This window comes from Hemitrygon akajei, chromosome 5, assembly GCF_048418815.1.
Source record: "Hemitrygon akajei chromosome 5, sHemAka1.3, whole genome shotgun sequence".
In the NCBI taxonomy this organism is placed as follows: Eukaryota; Metazoa; Chordata; class Chondrichthyes; order Myliobatiformes; family Dasyatidae; genus Hemitrygon; species Hemitrygon akajei.
In genome coordinates this window covers 140,863,040-140,886,898 of record NC_133128.1, presented here as the reverse complement: position 1 = coordinate 140,886,898, position 23,859 = coordinate 140,863,040, and the positions used below count along the sequence as shown (strand labels likewise).

The 23,859-nt window shown below is 39.2% G+C and overlaps 1 protein-coding gene across 13 annotated transcripts in view; it reads left to right on the top strand.

The window, feature by feature from the left end:
• The window catches only part of abi2a (abl-interactor 2a), a 163,290-nt gene that overhangs the window by 106,811 nt on the left and 32,620 nt on the right, over positions 1-23,859 (top strand). For 3 of the 13 annotated variants that reach the window (XM_073046695.1, XM_073046691.1, XM_073046699.1), the window contains exons 3-7: positions 1,239-1,415; positions 8,639-8,656; positions 17,738-17,835; positions 19,256-19,405; positions 22,027-22,151. In XM_073046695.1, coding sequence (XP_072902796.1) covers positions 1,239-1,415; positions 8,639-8,656; positions 17,738-17,835; positions 19,256-19,405; positions 22,027-22,151 — 568 coding nt within the window. The remainder of the gene's footprint in view (positions 1-1,238; positions 1,416-8,638; positions 8,657-17,737; positions 17,836-19,255; positions 19,406-22,026; positions 22,152-23,859) is intronic. The other 10 variants (XM_073046692.1, XM_073046700.1, XM_073046696.1 and 7 more) reach the window with 5 other exon arrangements.

The following is a 23,859-nucleotide window of genomic DNA, read 5'->3' as shown; positions in this document are numbered from 1 at the left end:
CTCTAGACACATCTGTTGATTTTTGTCCTTGCACAACTTCATTATCTTTTCAGATCTAAACCCAGCCAGTAAGTTACCTTGGCATCACTATTATTATAAACAATTAAATGTGGTTATAAACTGCATCTGTCAGTACTTTTTAAACTCATGGCATATTATACAGAAATACCTATCTGGTTTTCCTTGAATCCAGAATTACTTACACTTTCTAACTGACAAGTTTGGTGACTGTGTCTACGAACTTAATGGCAGATTAGCAATTGGGACTTCTTGATCTCTGGAGTAGTGCTGTTAATCAACAGTTTCAATTGGATGGAACCATTCAAGGCATTTGCAATAAAATGAGATTAGTTGTAATGGATTTTAAAGGAGTAGAAATCAGATTCATTGGGGTGAATTTACAGTCAGCTTACGACCTTTTTGCAGTTCTCATTATTTGTAAGAGTTGAGTTATCTAGTGGTGCATTATCCATTCCCTCTGCCACCAGCACACAGGGTTTACTGCATGTGGTCTGCAAAATCCATTGCAGTTACTAACCAAAGGCTGCTCTCAAATCTGCAGTCTTGACTTGACAAGGGCAACAAACACACTGGAGAGCCACCATTTGCAGCTTCCTCTCTTTGAAGTACATCACATCATCTCTTAGAAGAACGCTGACAATTCTTCATCTGCAGCCTTTATTCTGGAACTCCTAGCCTTACGATACTCTGTTAGTATATTTGCCAGAATATGGACTAGCTGCCTTTGCCAGGCACTCCTGAATCAATAGGTTTGGCAAGATTCCACAAAGTAACAAACTCAGCTTTCTACTATACATCCGTACTTTTTAAGTATGGTCAATTTGAAAGCATAGGTGACAATTTAGGAAGCAGAACTGGTCCAAGGTGATTCTCTCTCCATCTGACAAGATCATGAAAAGAAAACTAAAGACATAATCCAGGACAAAATTAATTGTTATTGGGAAAAATAGGAATTTTTATTTAACAACCCAGAATGTTTTCTTCACTTAAGTGAGAGGGTTGATGAAGTATTTCAATATCTTTGGATCTGTTCAAAAGGTGTTGGGCAGCGTTCAACTAGCATGCTTTAAAATAAAATTGCATCTTTTATGATTGCTTAGTGACACTGGTACACTTAGTTATGTTTGCTATATTGATATTTCGTTGTCCATACCTTTTTTTGTGAATTTTATTGGAAATTTACCTAAGTTTTAACTTGGTCAATGTTCAAATTTCAGACTGTGGACATTCATAAGGAAAAGGTTGCGAGAAGAGAGATAGGTATTTTGACAACCAACAAAAACACCTCCAGAACACACAAAATTATTGCTCCATCCAACCCTGAGAGGCCTGTCAGGTATATCAGAAAACCCATTGATTACGCCATCTTGGATGACATCGGACATGGAGTAAAGGTATGTTTTGTGCAACTGGGAACTGATAACAGCTCTCTGCGTGAGGCAGAGTGACTGGAGCTTCTCGGGGAGAGATTAATAAAATGTTGCATTGTAATAGGCACTGTTTATTGAGGTCTTTGCATGTTAATTCTTTAAAATTAGAAGCAACTCAAAAGCCAAGCTGAGAATGATTTCTAATTCAATCTTTTATGTAGGTATCTTACTGAAGAGATTTTTTAATGCTAGCACAAAACATGGTCTGACCTTACATAAGGTTGTTCAATAAAAGATGTTTTAAAATCTCATTAGTGGTTATTTTAAAAGGGATGACTAATTAGTTCGGTCTGGTATTCTGAAAAAAATGCTGATTGTTATTTGCTGTTACAACCATTAGCAATTAGAGGTGTCTCCATCTAATGTATATTGATTGTTATATTGAAGTAAAACAAGAACAAATTGTGCTATTCATAGCTCAGTATTGTGCAAAGCTATATAGTTTGCATTTCCTCTGACATCCAAATATGAGAAGTAGTCTCTGAAAATTTGAAGTGTCCCTGCTATTCAAAATATGCCTTTGAAAATTGGCAAAAGATCCCTCTGTTGTTATGTACATAGCAGAGGACAAAAGCCTGAGCATTCTGTGAAGATTGAACCTCAATGCATTCTCTTCTGGGCACAGGGAATCTGATTACAGAACAAGAAAATAATACTGTTCATGTTTCTAGATTAGTATCCCATGACTCCCCTCTGGAGAAGTATGTGTGTGTTGACATCTGGCAAAGGCAAGATGGACGGCAGAATTGCCCCATAATTAAATATCCCACTGGCTCTTGCTGTTTCTAGTTCAATGTCAAGACAGTTATTTGAGTGGAAGGCATCTGGTTGCCTGTGGAACTGTACCCAATCAAGACATACTCCAAGTGTTAAGAGTGAAAATGGGAGAAGGCTGGGAAAAGTGAGAGAGAGAAAGTTAATAAATAAAAGAGAATGTCAGTAAGTTAAATGCATAAAATTTTCTCTGGGTTGGAATCTAGAACAAGAGCTTTAATATATAAACCAAGCCATTTAGCAATTTTTCCTTTTTTAAAAAAACTAGTTTTGTTGAACTGTCATTCTCTTCCACAAAAGGCCGTCTATTAATTTTTTACTTTTTGAAAAATAAGGTGGTCTGTTTATTTGGTAATATAATCGAGGGCTTTGCAGCAAATACAGGAAATTCCACTAAAATACTGATCAGCACAATTTTATCGATCAGACGGATGATTGACATACTTTGAGCCTGAGGGAGGAGGAAGCATGTTAGATCACATTTAAAGTTAATATGTACTTGTGATTTTGCTTTCCCTGATAGGCAGCTCTACAGTGTAGAGGTCAGGCTTGCCTATATGTGAATCTAGAATTATATTGAAATTAGCTGTCTTTAAACATTTCAGAGGAGTAATGCTTGGTCAATAGAGGATTATGAACTGAGAGCTTGCGGTTCTTCTGGAAGATCAAAATCGTGATATTTGTGTCACTTTTCTGTGAAGTGTGAAAGATACTGGGTTAGGAAGCAATGAATTTGCAATAGTATCTTGTGACAGCAATGTTGTTTATTTAGATCTGGTGAGGTGAGCACATGATAAGTGGTCATGCCATCCACAGAACTTTGTAACTCCTCATCTCCTTTAAAAATGTAAAAAAAAAAGTAAGGGAGCAAAGAAATGATGTTCGATTGTCAACAAAAGCTTGATCATAGTGCTTGGTTGTAAGATGAAAAGGTTCAGCGGTTTCAGAGATTGCATGCAGTCACCCTGAACTGAGCAAGTGATCCTCTGGTTATGACTGGGAGAAATAAGTCCGAATTTTTCCAGCCACTGGGTTGTGAGGATATTGTTGGTGCTGTATGGTATAAATATCGAAGTCACTCAAAGGCTGTGGAGGGGCATAGATTGTAATTTGCAGCCTTGAAAAGAGACAGTTCTGTGCTGTGGGTAAGGGATGCTAATCTGAATCGGGAGGATTCAAATGAGTAATTACAGGAAAGATGGGCATTTAATAATAGCAATGTATTCAAGCACTTCGAGAGAAAGGAAACTGTAATGGAGAGGTTGATTGCAAAAACTGAGGACATTTTGTGAGCCGAGATGATAACTAGCTATACAGACATTATCTTGTACTTTTACATGCGTAGTCACTGTTGTGTACCATGAAATTGCATGGAGATCCAGGGTCTATTGCTGCCCTGTGTATTCAGAGTCACAACCTCTTAAGCATGGGATGGTATGATCAGTCAAGAGTGTAGTACCCCATGGCAGCTTAGTGAAGCCTTGAGGAAAGTGGATGTGGTCACATTTGCTGGAGTTTTCCTCTGCTGTCAAAATCTATTTGCAGCTGTTGTCCAGAGTACTTAGATAGATGTTGTGGAGGAAGAAGAATTTGGAATGTGTTCAGTGTTATAACAGCAAAAACTGACTTAGTGATTAGTCAGTCTGGCCTAGTTCTTGAGAAAAAATAAATTGTGCATTATGACTTTGAAACAATTTTAATGAAAATGTGATAGTGCATTAAAGTAGCATTTTTTTTTAGCATTAATGCATTTTGAGTGTGTGCTTGAAACCCTAACACCATTAGTGTTCATTTGAAACACAGATGTATTATAGCATGTGAGCCACCTTTTAGATTCATTACTTATGTGGTTACATATTTCCATTCTGAGCTTAAAGCGAGCGTTGGATAAAATGTGCTTATGGATCAGTGAATGTCTTGGGGTCTTTTGATTTGCTTCTCCTGACTGGTGTTGAGTGTCAACTATTGATGTACTTCTGAATTGCATTTAACTGTGAAGTAAGCAGAAAGGGGTCATCAGTCCTGCACTGATGCGGAAATTTGGTATACACTATCATGGAGAAGTCTGCAAGCTTTGGATTCTGGATCACTGGGATAGTTTCTGGGCAAGGTGGGACTTGTCCAAGCCAGAAAGGTTGCCTGTGAAGCTGAGTAGTTCCTGTATCTTTATAGGGGATTTGATTGAGCTTTTGGATACAGTTTAAACTAATTTAGAGGGGAATGGGGCACTAGGAATACTATAGGATGAAAGGAACCGATTGATATAGAAAGTAAGTCTCCAGGCACATAGGAGGAGTGCAAGGCTGGATTGTATCATTTTAACACAAGTACTCTAAGTAAGAGCAATGATTAATATTTGGGAATATGTGGTTTTTGCTATCACAGAGATGTGGTTAAAAATGAACATGAGTTGTAACTGAACATTTTTTGGGTACAGTACCTTGTAAGGAAGCAGGATGTAAAAGTGTGGGTGCTGCTGAAGCTGTGTGGTGGAGCTTAGGGAAAAAAGGGCGGGAGGGTAATCACTTTGCTGTGTGTATACTATTAGCTTCTAAAATAGTAGAAAATAAAGGACCAGATATATGAATGAATCAAAGAGAAATATAAAAATAATAGGAAAATAATAACCAAAATTTCAAATTATGCGGAGTATTAATTGGTGTTCCTTAATATGAAAGATTTAGAGCAATTTATTTACTATGGAGAAAATAGTTGGAGAATTTAGAGAGGGGTAGGGTATGCAAGGTTGGAATTCTACAATGAATTATCATTGAAAAAGAGGGTGTATAGGATATCTTAGTGGCTTAAAGATGAGTAAGTCCTAGTGCAGACAAGATGTATTCCAGGCTACTGTGGGAGGCAAATCAGAAGATTATAAACATAAAAAAAATTCTGCAGATGCTGGAAATCCACAACAACACACACAAAATGCTGGAGCAGTTCAGCAGATCAGGCAACATCTATGGAAATGAATGAACAGTGGACTTTTTAGGATGAGATCCTTCTTTAGGATTAGAAAAAGAGGAGATAGATAACAATAAAAAGGTTGAGGAGTGGTGACAGAGGATAGTGAGAAGGTGATAGGTGAAACCAGGTGGGTAGGAAATGTAAAGGGCTGGAGAGGAAGGAATCTGGTAGGATCAGAAAGTGTACCATAGGAAAAGGGAAGGAAGAGGGGCCCCGGGGGGAGTGGTATTAGGCAGTTGAGAAGAGGTAAGGGGCTGGAGTGGGGAATAGGAGAAGAGGAGAGGGGTGGGGGGTGGGATTTTTACTGACAGGAAAATTTGACATTCATGTCGTCAGGTTTGTGGCCACCCATACATAATATAAAGCGTTGCTACTTCACTCTGAGGGTGGTCTCATCATGGTACAAGAGGGGGCCATGGACCAACATGTAGGAATGGGAATAGGAATTAAAATGTTTGGTCACCAGGAAGTTCCACTTTTGGCAGAAGGAGTAGAGGTGTTTAACAAAGTGGTCCCCCAGTTTACGACAGGTCTCACCAATATAGAGGAAACTGCATCGGGAGCACTGGGCATAAGACATGAGCCCAGCAGATTTATATGTGAAGTGTTGCCTTACTTGGAAGAACTGTTTGGGACCCTGAATGGAGATGAGGGAGGAGGTGAATGGGCAGGTGTAGCACTTTGGCCACTTGCAGAGTTAAGTACCAGGAGGGAGATTAATGGGGAGGTACAGATGGACAAGGGAATCACGGAGGGAGCGATATCTATGGAAAGTAGAGGGGGGATAATAGCTATAGAGTTCCTCATCCTTACCCACTACCCACAAGTCTCCGCATCCAACACATCATTCTCTGCAACTTCCGCCATCTTCAGATATGGGTAGGGATGAGGAACTCTATAGCTATTAAGATGGGAAGATGGGGTGAACAAGGGACATTCAGAAAATGGAGAAGATGCAGATGAGGTCAGCAACAAATGGTGAGGAAGGGAAACCTCATTCTTTGAAGAAGGAGGACATCTTTGAGGTCTTGGAAAGGAAAGCCTCATCCTGGGATAGATACGGCAGAGAAGAAGGAACTCAGAAAAGGGAATAACATTTTTATAGGAGATGGGGTGGGAAGAGGTATAGTCAAGATAACCGTGGGAATCGGTAGGTTTTTAAAAGATGTCAGTTGAAAGTTCATCTCCAGAGATGGAGACAGATTAAGAATGGAGAGAGCGGCGTCAGAAATGGACAGAATGAATTTAAGGGCAGGGTGGAAGTTGGAGGCAAAGTTGATGAAATTGATGAGCTCAGCATAGATGCATGAAGCAGTCTCAATGCAGGCGTCAGTGTAGTGGAGGACGATTTGGGGAGCATTATGGAAGAAGGCTTGGAACATGGATTGTTCTACGTCTTCATGGACTGGACATCGATGGTGAAAATGAGGTGGTCAGGGCCAGGGAATTGAAAGGAGGAGATTGCTGTGTTTCTGACGGAAATACTTAAATAATTTTAAAAATTTTCTGAGGGATAGGGCTAATCTGAATTTAATGACTGTGGGATTGATCAGGGATAGTCAATATAGCTTTGTTAAGGACAAACTTGCCTCTATAACATCATTGAGCTTTTTAAGTACGCAACTAAATATGTAGATGAAGGCAGTGCATTGATGTAAGCTCAGATGGATTTCAGTAGGCATCCCAGATTGGTTCAAGAAGTAAAAGCTAATGAGATGCAATGTAATTTGGCAAATTGGATCTGAAACAGGTTTGTGAGAGGAAGCAGAGAATGATGGTTGAGAGTTGCTTTTGGCTACTCATCAGTGGACCTCCATACTCCATGTTTCACCAAAATGGCAGCAGGCTTAAAGTGCCCACAAAAGAAGTGTATTTGCTGTAGAACTTTACAATCCAAGGTCTCCTTCTCGACACACCCTTCATGCCCCCACCCTTTTTGTGAGAGTACCTGTCTCCATCATCTCTCTAGGCATTGCATTCCAGGTGCCAAATCACCCTCTGGGTGAAAATATTCATTAAATTCTGCTTAATATCTATTCTTAAAACAATGCCCTCTGGTTATAGTCAACCCTATAAGAGGAAAAGTTGTTTTCTCTCTGGCCTATTGGTGCCTCTTAATTGTGTATACCTCAGTTAGGATACCCCTGCTTTCTCCAGGGCTTGCTGTGCCCTTTGACTCAGTAATACATACCCATTTATTCATTTCTTCCACCCATTGCTACCAGTCTACCATTTTTCATATAATTCACCTTCCTTGTGTGGAATATGATTGCTACTCTTCCCCAGCTGATGATTTAGGTTCTGCTCTCCATATGCACACCATGCAAATCTAAACATGCCTGGATTTCTATTCCCTATGTGCTTCTCTGGACATGTTTGGATGCCAGTGCCTCATAAACACCATCATTTGGAGGATAATTGAACTCCACTACCTTTGCTGATCCAACGTAGGCTGTGTTCCTACTGCCACTGAAGCAGAAGTGTTGATTGAGAGTCTGAGTTTTTCTGAAAGCTTCTTTAACCAGAGGTTCATAAGATGTATTGTGTTGAGGCTTCATCTAAATCCTGCATTCAACATGATTTTAAAGGGTACAGATTTTATTCTTTCCTGGGTTTAAAGATGCTCATTTCTGGGTACAGTTTGCAGGCAATTAGCAACTCTTCATTTGCCACTCTAGATGGGAATTTGAGACTGATTGACTAGTCCACAGCACAGAAAAACTTGTTTGCTTCTTACCAGTTGTACGCACATGGACTTTCAAGGTGGGGCAGCCGAGTACAAACCCAGATTAGGAGCCCAGCCTCTCTTCCTGAATCCCAGGTGGCTGAGAGTAATTTAGTTTCACACTGGTCTGCTGAGTTATGACTATTTAACTTTTCAACACCCTGACACAGTTGATCCACTTCGTCTTTTCATCCATCAGGCCTTTGGGGAGAGCTCCCAAATTCAGCTGGGGGCTCTACCCCAGATTTGGGGAACTTAGAGGTATCATTTTGGAATGAATCAAATCTTTATCTGATGTGTAAAGAGACAGAGTTTTGAGAACTGTATCTGATCAGGAATTTTCCATACCCTACATCCAAAATCTTGGAGAGTATTTGCAATCACTGGAATCGGTAGCTGATATCACAATGTTAAGAATTTGAATCGGCGATTGAATCACTTCTGCACCCGTTTAATTGTATTGTCAGCTGTACTTGATCAATGGTCTCTTTTAATGACGAGTCTTTTGATATATGATGTCTTCTTAAAAAGGCAAATTACCCTTCAATTCAGGTTGTGGCTATGACTTACACTGTGTTTCATTCTAACCAATTTGTAACATGACTCAGTATCAGATGCTTTAACATTGATTCCTTTTGTACTCCTATCCTGTGGTTTCGACTAACCTGTCAATGCTGTTTTTTTTTCTTACTTCTTTCATTTGCTTCATTTATGCATTAAGTGGTTGCTTAGATTTAAGGTAAGAGATCTCAGTGCTTCTCCACCATCCTATTCTGTGCTGAGGATATTGCAGACTGGGTAGTTAAATGCTGCAGAGATTGAATCCTTAAAAAAACAATATTTACTCTCAAGACTAAGACCAGCAGTTTTCTTTAATTGTAGCATTCTCAAAATTTACAGACAACTTTGTCTTCTTTTAAACTTGGTTATTTCTCAAAAATGTTGCACTCCTGTTGAAGGTGGAACATATTCCTGAGCACACAGTACATATATACTCAATAATAAATCTTGGCATTGAGCATATCAGCCACTGGATAACTTCAGTGGTTGAGGTAACTTGAATGCATAATCGTGTCACCCAGTAGCAGTGACTTAGCGCCGAAGTTCTAGTCTTTTAAATTTGTTGTGCCCTTTCTGCAGACATCTCCCGTAGATCATTCTTGGATTAAGAGATTACTCATAAGTACAAGGAAAGAGTTGCCCATTATTGATCAGATACCAAAATCTGTTGTGTCTAGCTGTTTCCACTTCTGTAATATTGCCCTTCTACAGCTCTCACTTTCCACCTGCTGCCCAAACTCACCCTGCTTCACCTCCAGTCCATATTTCTAATGTTCATTCCTTCACTTAGCTTATCAGAAACAAAAATAATTGACTTTATCCTTTTGCAAAGCAAATCCATCCTACTGTGCTCAGTGATATGTTGTCTTTGGTTTTCAACTCTTAAAAATGAATATTCGTTTACATTCCGCTTGTGACTTCACATCCAATCACTGAGATCTCCTTTGCCCTTCTGACTCCTTCAGCCTTTATGACCCCTTCAGCCTCTGAAATCTCTGACTTTTGAATCTTGTGAGCCTCTATATCCGTATTGGTAGCCATTTCTTTGACTGTATAGTATTTTGCCCTCCCTCTAGACTGGTGTTTGTAAATCTCCATCTCTCATTCCCCATCTTAAAACCTACCGCCAACCCAAGCTTTAGAATAAGACTCCACTCCTTGTGTGTCTCAGCATTGGTTACTCACCGTCAAAGTGCTGTATTTGTCTATTTAAATTAAATTTCCAGTTGCATTCAATACTATTGCACAGGAAGATTTCCAAAATATAGGGAGTATATTTTGCTGTATAATTGCCAGGCCTGTCAATGGTCAGCTATACACTGACTTCTCCATACTTCCCTCCCTCACACCTCTCCCACTGTGCTCAATTTTGGTATTTGATTTTTTTTTTAATGTTGCTGTTCCCAGATTTCATGTTCCCTTAATCCCATTTTCTGGGAGCCCTTTTTAGTGCAATAGGAATCCCAGCTTCTACAGAATCTTACCCCAGTAGTAGCTACAAAGCCTCTTTTTTTTTCTTCTTAATTGATTTTTTAAATGCATTTTCTACGACACTACAAAACAAAACCCAAGAACGAAATAGGAAATTAATACAGTGCAAGATAAACATACAGTGGTAATATAATACAGAATATAATAATTGAAAAAGCACCCAAATTGAAGTTGTGTAAAGTTAGTATCCACCCCCACCCCCGCAAGAAAAAAAAACTCCAGACCAACCAGAGCAAAATGTAGGAAATATAGATCATTCAAACCCCCAAAACTGTAAATACAATTAAAAACAGAAGATAATAATGCCTACTACCAAAAAATAGCTGAAACCAAGGGACTGAAAAAGAAACTTAGTCGAAAGGAAAGTTATGAAATTACTCAATAAAAGGTCCCCAGACCATATGAAACTTTATGTCCGAATTAAGAATTGAGTAATGAATTTTTTCAAGATCTAAACAGGACATAATATCATTAAGCCATTGAGCGTGCGTGGGTGGGGCAACATCTCTCCATCTAAGAAGAATTAGACATCTAGCCAGGAGAGAAGCAAAAGATAATATTCGACGTTTAGTCAAACTCAAATGTATATCTGTCTCAGCCAAGAAACCAAAAAGAGCAATTAAAGGGTTAGGTTCTAAGTGGCGATTTAGAATACAGGATACATCCCTCCAAAATTTCTCTAGACTAGGACAGGTCCAGTACATATGAATGAGAGAAGCCTCGCCACTTTTGCATTTATCACAAGGAGGACTAATATTAGGATAAAATCGAGATAATTTAGATTTGGACATATGAGCCCTATGAACAATCTTAAACTGTAAAAGGCAGTGGCAAGCACAAAGAGAAGTTGAGTTAACTGACTTGAGAATCGAGTCCCAAACCTCATCAGATAAAGGGATATTTAAGTCATGCTCCCAAGCCATTCTGATTTTAACCAAAGGGGTGCGCCGTAAGGATACTAATTTATCACGAATAAAAGATATTAAACCTTTACACAATGGATTAATAGAAAGAAACAAGTCCATAGCATTTTTTTCGGGCATCTCAGGGAAGTTGGGTAATAAAGGATTAATGAAGTGTCTAATTTGGAGATATCTAAAGAAATGGACATTAGGTAGATTAAGCTTAGCAGAGAGATGTTGAAAAGATGCGAAGCGATTATCAATGAAAATATCTTCAAGATACCTAATGCCCTTTCTATACCAATCATAAAATGTTGAATCATGCATAGAAGGTAGAAAAAGATGATTATGTAAAATAGGACTAGAAAGGGAAAATCCATAGAAACCATAAAATTTCCTAAACTGGGCCCATATTCGCAGAGTATGTCTAACAAGAGGATTAACAATTAGTCCAGACAAACTACTAGGGAGTGCAGATCCAAGAAGTGCAGAGATAGATAGATCCTTAGTGGAATTCAGCTCCATTGCTACCCATTTAGGGCGGTCAGACTGGCTATGGAAAGAAGACCAGAAGATAAGACAACGAATGTTAGCTGCCCAGTAGTATAGACAGAAATTGGGTAAGGCCATGCCGCCCTCTTTTTTAGATTTTTGAAGGTAAGTTTTGTTAATTCTGGAATGCTTACCCTTCCACAGATAGGACAAAATAATAGTCTAAGGAATCAAAAAAGGTTTTAGAAATAAAAATTGGAATAGATTGAAATAAGTATAAAAATTTAGATCATACATTTTAATAACATTAACACGACCTATCAAGGACATAGATAAAGGTGACCATTGTGACAAACTCTGTTTTGTAGAGTACAAAAGATTGGCAAAATTTTCACGAAAAAGATCCTTAAAATTCCTTGTAACTGTAATACCAAGATAGGTAAATTGATTATCAACTACTTTAAAGGGGAGGTCACGAAATACTAATACTTGTGCTTCTTTATTAATTGGAAAAAGTTCACTCTTATGCAAATTAAGTTTATAGCCAGAGAACTGGCTAAATTGATCAAGAAGTGAAAACATTGGAGGTAAGGATGTGGACGGATTTGAAAGAAAAAGTAATAGATCATCAGCATAAAGAGAAACTTTATGCTCAACATCCCCCCCTCCAGATCCCCATCAATTCAGGACAACTTCGAAATGCAATCGCCAGAGGCTCTACAGCCAAATCAAAAAGAAAGGGACTTAAGGGGCATCCTTGACGGGTGCCACGTTTAAGGTTAAACAACTGGGATTGCTGAGAATTAGTCAAAACAGAGGTGGTAGGACATAGATATAGTAATTTGATCCAAGAGATAAAACTTTGACCGAGGTCAAATTTTTCTAAAACCGCAAAGAGGTAGTTCCACTCTATACGATCAAACGCTTTCTCTGCACCGAGAGAGAGAGTACGCATTCAGGAGTCCCAGTTGAAGGTGAGTATAAAATATTAAATAAACGCCGTATGTTAAAAAAGGGAAGACGATTTTTAATAAAACCAGTTTGATCATCAGAAATAATAGAGGGTATAACAGTTTCTAATCTATGAGCCAAAACTTTGACCAAAATTTTAACATCAACATTAAGCAAAGAAATCGGCCTGTAAGAGGAGCACTCTGTTGGATCTTTGCCCTTTTTTAATAAAAGAATAATAGATGCCTCATTAAATGAGGGTGGCAATTTACCATAATTAAATGAATCAGATAGTACTGAGAGTAACTGAGGTGAAAGAAGTGAAGAGAATGATTTATAAAATTCTATGGGGAACCCATCAGGACCAGGAGATTTGCCTGACGACAGTGCAGAGATTGCAAAAGATACTTCTTCTAATGATATAGGCTCATTAAGTTTTGCTTTAGAATCAAATGAAATCGAAGGAATATTCAAGCTATTTAAAAAAAGATCAACAGAAATATTCTCATTCAGGGATTCGGAGGAATAAAGCCGAGAATAAAAATTCTTAAATAAGTCATTAATTTCTGAGTGATTTGATGTAATATCCCCGTTCTCCTTCTGGATCTTTGTAATATGTTGTTTAGCTTTGAACCTCATTTCAAAGTTCAAAGTAAATTTATTATCAAAGTACGCGTACATCACCATATACTACCCTAAAATTCATTTTCTTGTTGACATTCACAGTGAAACAAAGAAATATAATAGAATGAATGAAAAAACTACACACGAAGATAAACAATGTGTGAAGGAAGACAATCTGCAAATACAAAAAAGTAAATCAATAAGTTCATAAATAATACTGAGAACACAAGCTATCAAGTCCTTGTAAGTCCCCATCTTACTCAATTCAGAGTCTTTATCCAATTATTTCCAAGTTTTCTCTAAACTCTTGTTAACCCCCTGCTTTGTGAAGCATGCAAAGCACTCTTTGCCACTGCTCACGGTTAATATTTTGTAGTTAAGCCTGTTTTGGATTTGGTTAGGTAGTGAATAAATAATACTGAGAACACAAATTGTCAAGTCCATTTAGTCAGAGCAATGGACTGACAACTTTTTTTCTATATAAATTTACTGTTGCCTCATATCAGAGGTTTCTAGTCTTAATATTCAAGTAAAATTGATAAACAGCTCAATTATTATAAAATTTCTTGATAAATATCGTTATTGCTGCTTTTAAATGATGGTATACTGACTGAACGCCTGAATTTGCCTACGTCAACAATGACACTCCAGAAGGAAATCAGCCAAGGTAACCATTCCAACCCCACAGCCAAATTTAAGGCTGGAATATAGAGAAGAGTTGTGTTTCTGGGATCTTTTTCCCTTCATGGTTAAAATCAGGCAAACTTTATATCAGTATTCTCAATTTAGCCCTGGAGATTGAGTGAAGTACTGACTGATGTTTGGAGCCCACAATCCCAAACCTTGAGGAATAGGGGAGGACAGTTTGTATAGAGGGCATTGTTTAAGAGCAAATTTCAGAGTTAGAAATATCAACAGCTTTGTATCAATAGGAGACCATATCCAATTTTCCAGCATGAAATATATCCTCGCCATCTCCCTCCTCCCCATCTTACTCAATACAAAGTCCTTATCCAATTTTTTCCAAGTTTTCTCTAATTTCTTGTTAACCCCCGCTTTATGAAGTATGCAAAGCACTCCTTGCCACTGAACAGGGTTAATATTGTGTAGTTAAGCCTATTTTGGATTTGCTTGGTAGTGAATAATTAAAACAATGGAAAAGGCACTCTGATCATTAAGTTTTAAAATGTTTTATTCGCCCATAGTCTGGCAGGAATTAGCAGGAATTTATCTCCCCAGTGTGTGATATCCTGCATATTCTATATATGTATCTTACTTTTCCAAAATTAACATTGACAGTTGGACCACTTCTTCACTGTTTCTTGACTCATCTCACCCAGCTCTTTCTGGAAAAAAAACAAATCAAATGAGTTTGTGATAGTGTTAATCCAGAATCTAGTGAGTAGGGGCCCCTACTACTTCTGCCTGCACATTTGAAACGCAGTTGTTTTTCTCATATAAAGTCCATTCAGTGACTGTTGTTGCAAAAGGTGAATCTTACACAGGTGTAATAGAGAGCATTCCTTTGTATTTGTGTGTTAGACCTATGTACACTTAAATAGAAATGTGTTCTGTCTAACCTATAACATGTCACAGCTTCACCCCAGTCAAAATGAAAATCAATAACTAATTTTCTACTTTGCACAATGTATATCAATGTTTCTAAGGTGCCCAGCTACATTGGCAAAACCATTCCCCCTCTTCTTAAACATAACCTAGCTGGACTGACATTGGAGCATGCCATCTTAAGAACAGATGATAATATCTTTGCTCTTGTGGATCCTTTATTCGGAGCACCTGCATATAGGGCCAGGAAGCTCAAAGCAGTTAGAACTCATTTAAATGTCCATTCAGAAATTTAATTTAACAGAGAGAACAAAGTGACTTGAGTCATGAATAATGAAAGAAACCATTAGAATACAGATTGGTCTCACCCTAAAAAAAATGAGGTTGTTTTTTGATATTGAATATTAGAGGTGGTAGCATGCACTCTTTTATCTTTGAGATACATTTACATATATAGAATAATTCAGTTCCTTTTTCCTCCCTAGAAATGTAGCTTGTGGTCTCTACAGCTTATTTAAAGGACAAGGTGCAGGGTTTGTATGAATTTAAAATGGAACCAAAATCTTGAATTATACGGAAATCAATCACCTATTTTGAGATGAAATGACATAACTGTATTGGTTGCACAAATCCATTTTGTAGTTCCACATAAAGCCCCGTGTGGAACTGCGTTGTCTTTGTATTGTGGAGTCATTCAAATCTTTGTCAGTCTGTTTTTGGTTTGTTAACCTCAGTTGGTACACTGTTGCCCTGTACCAAGAATAGTATATGGTTTTACTTCTGGTCATTGTTCAGTAGTTGTATGAGTGTGTGGGTGCATGCATGGTTCCTGTGACTGGCCTATCTATATTTTGGACAACTGGATGAGTTGTTCCATCAGAGCTGCTGAAGATGATTGTAATGTGTGCCTCCACAAGTTGCTGTGAACACGTGTATACCTGGTTTATGTGTTTAATAATTGAAAAGCAATCTGATCTGAGAAACTGGCTAGGAATTACTTCCACCTTTAGTTGCTTAGGCACAAGTATGAATCACAAGCTCTTTCACAGAATTCCTTGAACTTACAATGCTTTGTCCTACGTGGGGAATTCCCTGTTCAGACTTCCGGCTCCTCTGTTTTTCCTGGTGTTGTTCTGAAGTAAAGGATTCCCTCTCTCTGATACAGTAGATTCTGCTTAATTGGGACCAGTGCATTTTGGCCCAATTAAGCGGCTGCCCCAATTAGCCAAACTTTCATGGAAATAGTTAAATGGTATAAAAAAGACAAGCTGAGAAACAAATATGAATTTAAATGAAGTACAGAACAAATGAGAACTCTACTAATACTACTACAGTGCTATAAAATTGTGTATTTGTTCTTAATTGTTATCAATAGAAGAATTAATCTGGTGTACCCTGCTGTGTTCTTTTGATTGACTGTAAATTAATGAAATTAGTGCAGCCACCAAGGGTAATTTTTCCCACTTAGTGTCATTTTGTGGCATCTTGGCAAGGGTCTGAAATTTTCTTCAAGTCAAAATAAAAACACAAAACTGTCAAAAAATCACTGTTTTATGAATCAGCATCCTTGGCCCAAATGAAAAAATAGCACAAGCACACACAGCTATTTAAAAACTGTTTGCTCTAAGCACAATGTGGTATCTATCAGCCACACAAGTGCATGCGCTTGACACTAGTGAGAAGCTATTCTGTAACAGTTACCTGTCTCAATTAAGTGGCATAGTGTCCCAAATAAATGAAGAGAATCTTGGCTATTTTCTCAACTAATTTTTATTAATTAAGAGTTGCCCCAAAAATGCAGTTGCCCCAGTTACAATGGCCCAATAAACCGAAACCCACTGTATATGCTTTTCCCATTTGTGCTATAGTGTACAGGTGGAAAATAAATAAAGCTGAAGGTGCTGGAATCTGACCAACAAAGCCTGAAATGCTGAAAGAACTCAGCCAGTGAAACATCTGTGGAAAAAGAAACCAGTGTTCCCGGTGAATGACCTTCCTCAGAACTGGCAGGGAGAGTGGAGACTTTACCATTTTCAAAGCAAAGGCAGCAGTGATCTGAAATGGTGACTGGTTTCTCTTTCCGTAGGTTGCTTTCCTCCAGTATCTCTATTTTGCAGCAACAATCCTAGCCTAATCTTGTGGTACAGTATGTAAGGATTACCTTGCTATGCATCTTGCCTGTGTTACCAGAATGGTTGTCAGTGCAGGGTGAGTGTGGTTACATTTTGTCTGTCAGGTCCTACTGTTTGCTAACTGAATGCTCCAGTATGGGCAGGATCAAGCAGAATAAACCAGACAAACTATTACCACAGCAAAGTAGGTCCTGCAGTAGTTGCCATGAGTGAAATGTAGATTTCCTGATTTTTCTCTCAACTGTAGAATCTGTGTGTCATAAAGTGATGCTGTTTTGCACCCAAATCTGAGTGGAAAACAGATGGCCTTTCATCTGTTGCACAAAAACTGTAAAATCGTAATTGTGGAAGAGAAAGGAAAAGCTCTCTAAATTTGCACAATAATATATGCCCACACGTAGTCTCCCTTTCCCTTAAGGTGCCTTTGGTTGCTTCCCACCAAAGGCTGATTGAATATGGGTGCTTCTTGATATGTGGGCGTGGTCCCCCGTCTCCTTGATCACGTCTGCCTGCCTGTCCCACCCCATCTCCCCACACATATGGCACACGCCTACTCTTACTGTCCTTGTCCACGAAAGACCCCTTGAGTGAAACTGTGCTGTTTGTTGGTGTGACTGTCTCTGTTCTTTTTGGTTTTGCTTCCAAAACAAGTTATTTGAACAATGTCATGAAATTTAGAAATATGTAATGTAATAGAAATCATGATCAGTGCACAGTTAGTCAGCATGTTAGAGGTATGGTCTTTTGCCTTGAGTGAAATTTGTTCCCAGTTTTGGTGAGTGGATTTTACCCAAAACATTAATCCATTTTTCTCTGTCGTGCTGATAGAATGATTGTGTATTTGTCATTTTCATATGTCACTTTCTTAAACTCTTGCTTCATGTAATTTTAAATTGCAAGCCCTGTACCTGTTCTGTAAGGAGATAGATTACTTCGCCACCTAGAAATCCTGTAGAAAAACACTTTGCATGGCCTAATTACCCTTTATCATCTTTTCTCCCCTTTCTCTTCTGATTGAAACTCTGCATTAGTTTCTTGATGTCATTGAATTGCCAAACCTGCATTTGTTAACCTCTCTATCTCATTATTTATTCATTCCAGGTTAGCACTCAAAACATGAAGATGGGTGGGCTTCCACGAAGCACCCCACCCACACAGAAACCCCCCAGTCCCCCAGTGTCGGGAAAAGGTACCTTAGGGTAAGTGGGGAGTGATTTCAGTTCACCAACAGGACTTTAGACATATTTCTAACAATACTGTGCCCTCTTTCAAAAGATTACCCTGACTTGAGTATTGATAATCGGAACATAAAGTCAAACTCTTATCATTGACGCACTTTCCCCTCCCCTGAACAGATTGGCTTCTGATGCAGGCAACACCTCTCATGTGCAAGTGTTGAATCGTCATGAAAGAATCCAGATGGTGTCAGCAGGGCTATTGAAACATGAAGAGGAGCGGCTTGGCATTGTAGCTGAGCTTGACTCTGCCCTCACTTGGCCTGTTAAGGTGTACAGTTTGCATCAGTTGTTAGTCTTGATCAGTAGTGGCATAGAGAGCTAATTTCCTCCCTTCCTCATCCATCAATGTTGGTAGCAGTGTATTGTCCAGCATCCATACAGCAGGCACGTGGTTGGGCATTGCACTGATGCTTTCTGTCTGATGACTGTTGTGAATATCAATAGTAAAAAAAATCCTCCCATGACTGTAAATAGCATGACTGCTTCTAAAATGGTATTTAATGCTACAGCAGTTTTGAAAGGCTGAATGGCCTCCTGCAATTTTTTTTGTTACTTTATCAAGCCCGCTACAAATTAATTTTTTAATCTAATTTAGTGAGTCTCAATGGTGGGGCTTTACAGATGTAGTGTTATCAGAGGCCTCATTTGTTTGGCAGCAGTGAAGGGTGTTGCCTGTCCATAAAAGTACCACTGTGTCACTGAACAATGTGAATGAAATGGCCTATTCTGTAAAATAATTGAGTTACTCAGTATTGCAAAGGATGTAAACATAAGCAACCATGATTAAACATATATTAACTGTGTAAGTAGAATGAATTATAGAAATTTGTGGCACAGGTGGAGGCCATTTGACCCAGGGTGCCCAGGCTATTCAGGAAAAAGCTTTCCAGTCTTATAGGTTAAGGCACTTAGCTGCTGATCCAGGCGGTATTTCAGTGTGCTGGGGGTTTATGGGTTCTTTAAGGCCCAAATCGCTTCTGGAGTGGGGGGGGGGGGGGTTGGGGTTAAAGGAATATCTCCTCAATTTCCCCTTAAATTTGTATTCCTTTCATTATTAACCTCTCATTAAGTGAAAGTTTCAACTATCAATGTACTAATAAATACTTTAAAAGTTAGTATTGGTGCCATTGATAGATTCAGCGCAGAAACAGACCCTTCAGCCCACCTAGTCTGTGCCAACCATCAACCACTCATTAACACTAACCCTTGGTTAATGTCATTTTTTATTCTCTTCACATTCTCATCTAATAAGCATTTTAAAAAGTACCAAAGAGCTTGTTAGTAAGTTGTATGAAAGGTACAGTATGAGCTGTAAACTATGGGAGTGAATAATATGAAAGGTGTCAAGTGGGCTGAACTAATTTGTCTTCTCTGTATGTAGTCGACATTCTCCTTATCGGACACTGGAGCCCGTGCGCCCTCCGGTGGTGCCAAATGACTATGTACCGAGTCCAACTCGCAACATGAGCTCCTCACAGCAACAAAGTCCAGTGCGGACAGCTTCTGTAAATCAGAGAACAAGGACATACAGGTATAGAGAGCACAGAGTCCTGTCAATCTGTCTCTCAGTACAGTGCTGAATTTAGACTTAATAAACCACATGTCTGAAGGAAGTATTTTATTTTAAGTTTTCATTTGAAATTCATACTTAATGGTAATGCGGTAGTAAGAACAGCAGCATTAACTAGAGATTCAGTTGTACAAACTGTAGCTCCGCATTAGGTAATTGTATTTTGTTTCGTACTGAGTTGATTGTGCAGCTGTAACTTCAGAAGTGGATTTGTCTGTGATGTGTTCCAAGTTAAATATCCTGATGTCAGCTAGTATCCATAAGAATGCATTCCAGCAAGAGTCTGAGCTGCCAGGAGAGGTAGGATTGGTATTTATATAAAAAAGGGGGCAAAATTCTAGAAATAGAACAAAATAGCACAGAAATCAGAATCAGGTATGGAAAGCACAGAGTCCTGTCAATCTGACTCTGTACAGTGCTGAATTTAGACTTTTTAAACACGTGACTGAAGCAATTACTGACACACATCATGAAATTTGTTTTGCTGCATCTGTACCATGCAAGACATTAAAATTCCTATAAGTTACAAAATTTATTAGTGTGAAGGCAGAATAACAGGGTAGTATTCATGGACAGTTCAGAAATCTAATTAGTGTCGGTCCCCAAGCTCCTGTACCTCCCTGATGGTAGTAATAAGAAGAGTGCATGTCACAGATGGTAAGATCTTTAATAGTGGATACCATATTCTTGAGGTGCCGCCTCTTGAAAACGTCCTCAATGTTGGAGAGGGTTATGCCCGTAATGGACCTAGCTAAGCCTGCAACCCTCTGCAGCCACTTTTGATCTTGCATGTTGAAACCTCCATTATAGGCAGTGAATGCTCTCTGTGGTTCATCTGTAGGTAATTTTCGTGTGTCTTTGGTGACAGATCAAATTTCTTAAAGAGGTAGATCTACTGGTATGAGTTCCAGAGGTACACAGTCATTTCTTTGGCTTTACCGATATTGAATACGAGGTTGTTATGGTGACGACACTCAAGCAAAGAATTTGCTTCACTCCTTTATGGCTCTTCATTGCCATCTGATACTCTGCCAACAACAGTGGTGTCATCAGTGAGTTTATGATGGCATTTGAGCTGTGCGGAGTTGTTCAACCTAAATACTCTGGACAGTCAATGTCTGTTGTGAAAGAAATGGTCAACATTTCAATGAGCTTTCTTTAGAATCAAAAGAAGTTAAAAGTTATGGCAGCATTTGAGCAAGTACAAAGATACAAAAAAAAGGAAAGCAATGGAAACTCTGTTGTTGGGTGGAGAGCAAGAGGGCAAGTAAAAGTTGGGGAATGCAAAGCCAGTCAAAGCAGTCATTTTTGCCAAGATGTTCAGCCAATGTATATTTTCTTTCCCCGTTACAGAAGAGATCACATCAGGAGAGTGCATTCAATATACTCAATTGAAAAAATGTCTTGAATTTTGAAAATGGAGGTACAGGAGCAAGTGTTACATCTTGTGTCTTGCAAAGGAAGTGCAGTAGGAAATGAATGGGGCGATTAAGGAGTGAACCAATAAAGGTAATATAAAGTAGATTAAATGCAACAGAGAAGAAAAAGAACTTGGAGAATGAAAATCTTCGTACAGGAGGTGGACTAAAAGAAATTTCATTCAGGTAGCTTTGGGAATCACTGGGCATATGGTAAATATTGGCTGATGACAGTCGAGGAAGAGAATGAAGGTGGACCTCATGAAGGTGATCGAACATCTCTTTTCGTTTCCTAGTTGGAGCTTTTTTTCATTCTCATTTTTTGATGTTTCATTTCTTCAAAGTGTTAATTGTTAGAGATGATTCCACATCCATAGCCAGCCAAATGTGCTTCACAACCAACTTTTCAAATTTTTTTGTTTTCAATATAGAACTTTAAAAAAATTATGCCTGTTTTGGGACATTAATACAGGAATGCATTTTGCAGAAACTGAATATGGATTACTTCCAAAGGGGAACTTGATAAATACTAAAGCAAAAAACAATACAGAACAATGGGGAAAGAGCTGGTAAATGGGACAGACTTCATCCTACGAAGGTTAAGCTTGGGCTTGATTGGTCAAATGGCCACCTTCTGCACTGCAATAATTCTGTGATTCTAAATTTCACAAATGGGAAAAGAGTATGGGAATAATGTGGGGAAGGGGTAGCAATAGTGATACACCTGCAAGCAATACTGCTATCCACACACTTGAGTTCCTTCAGATTTCAGAAACTCTGACCCCAGATAGATGAGGAATGGGAAGGAGCTAGAGAAAGGAAACTTAAGTATTGGATTGGGGCTCTGCTTCATCTCACAGTCATAAGTACAAAGCAGATAGAGAAGGGGGCAAAGCTCACCATCTTGTGGTGCACCTGTGCTGTTGGAGATTGTATAGAAGCTGCTGCAAATCTGAACTGACTGGTGTCTACAAGTGAGGAAATCGAGGATCCAGTTGCGCAAGGAGGTATTGAGGCCAAGGTCTTGAAGCTTAGTATTGAGAGCCTGCTCTTTCCATCTTCTCCTTAAGAATTGTGGGATGCAGGATTTGTTTTTTGAAGAAAGGCAAAAGGCCCTTCGGCCATGTGTGAGCGCTGACCCGTGCAATGATTTGTGTATTACAGTAGCAGTGGAAGCAGTGGAGGGAGCCACCCAAGCAGCCGCAGCAGCAGCAGAGAGAACAGTGGCAGTGGAAGTGTCGGGGTTCCCATTGCGGTACCGACTCCTTCTCCACCCAGTGTGTATCCAGGTAAGGGTTGTCCCGAGCAATGCTTATCACTTTTTATATGCGCTGATGTCATGACTCACAGTCTCTAACCTTTCTGATAATCAGAAATATTTAGCACCAGGTATTGTATTTCTGAGTGAACTGAGTTCACTAATGGTTAATATTCTTAATACTGCCAAGGATAATGGGAAAAAAGCCACTGTTAATTGTCCCTACCGGTTTCTAAAGGACATGGAACTTGTTCTTAATTCTGTACCTGAATACTGACGTTGGAAGCTGCAAAGTATCAAGTTAATACCATATGGAAATGTGCACATGTTTAAAATTCAAGAAACATAGTTGGAAACTGTGAAGCGAATTTTGTTGCACGCCTGTGCTATATTTTCTTCGGGGTTCTCTGCCCTGCCCCCACTTCTGCCCGTGCCCCTTCCCACTGACCCCCTCTCTGGTCACCCCCCCTCTTCTCACCACCCCTTCTTTCTCCCCCCCACCCCCACTGCCTTCTTCGCTGTCCTTTGTTATACTTACTGTGGGATTCATGCTCCTGACACTCTGAGCTTCATGACTATGCATAAAAGTTGTTGGTGATAATGAGATCCTCGATATAAGAGAGTATGAGATGAGTTGTTGGTGATAATGAGATCCTCGATATAAGAGAGTCTGCATCAAATTCTGTATTGGTGTTCTGTAACACAGTAGTTGAGTTATTAGGCTTTGAATCCAGTGGTGTGAGGTTGAATGCCATCAGAACAACTGAATAACCTATAAAGAAACATCTAGAATCAAGTCTGGTAGCAATAAATTGTCAAGCTGTCAGAAAAACTCACTAGTATCATCCAGGGAATGAAATCATTGTTCATCTGATCTGGCTGGTCTCTGTCTTCTGACCCACCATACGGCAGTCATATAAAGATTACTTGAACAAACCAACATCACTATTGAAGACCAAGCACAGGAAGCTAAACTGTATGATGTGCCTCAGATAAATTGAAGAAATGTATTCAATCACTTATTCAGCATATAGGAAAACAAACAACCTTGAAGGGATAAATCTAATGAAACTAAAGCTAGTGAGATTAAACGTAATTAAGCAATGTTAAATGATTTAAATATAATTTAATATTGGGTGTTAATGCTTCCAAGTCATTGGGTTTGGATATGGGAGAGTCTGCAGAAGCTGAAAATCCAAAGCAACACACACAAAATGCTGGAGGAACTCAGTCAACAGCATCTATGGAAATGAATAAACAGTCGACATTTTGGGCTGAGACCCTTCTTTAGGACTGGAAAAGAAAGGGGGGAGGAGCTAGAATAAAAAGGGGAAAGAGGCTTGCATTGGGATTTCTTCCCCCCCTTCCCACCCCATCCAGTGTTCGCTCCCTCCAGGATTCCCTTGTCCATTCGTTCTCCCCACTAATCTCCCTCTTGGCTCTTATCCCTGCAAGTGGTCTAAATGGTACACCTGCCCATTTACTACTTCCCCACCTCCATTCAGACCTTCCAGGTGAGGCAACACTTCACCCGTGGATCTGCTGGGGTCCTCCATTGTGTCCGGTGCTCCTGATGCAACCTCTTCTACATTGGTGACACCTTTCGTAAATCGGGGGATCGCTTCATCGAGCACTTCTGCTCCATCCACCAAAAGCAGAAACTTCTGGTGGCCAAACATTTTAATTCCGATTCCAATTACCATTCCATGTTGCTCCGCCCTTGTATTCCATCTGGGTAG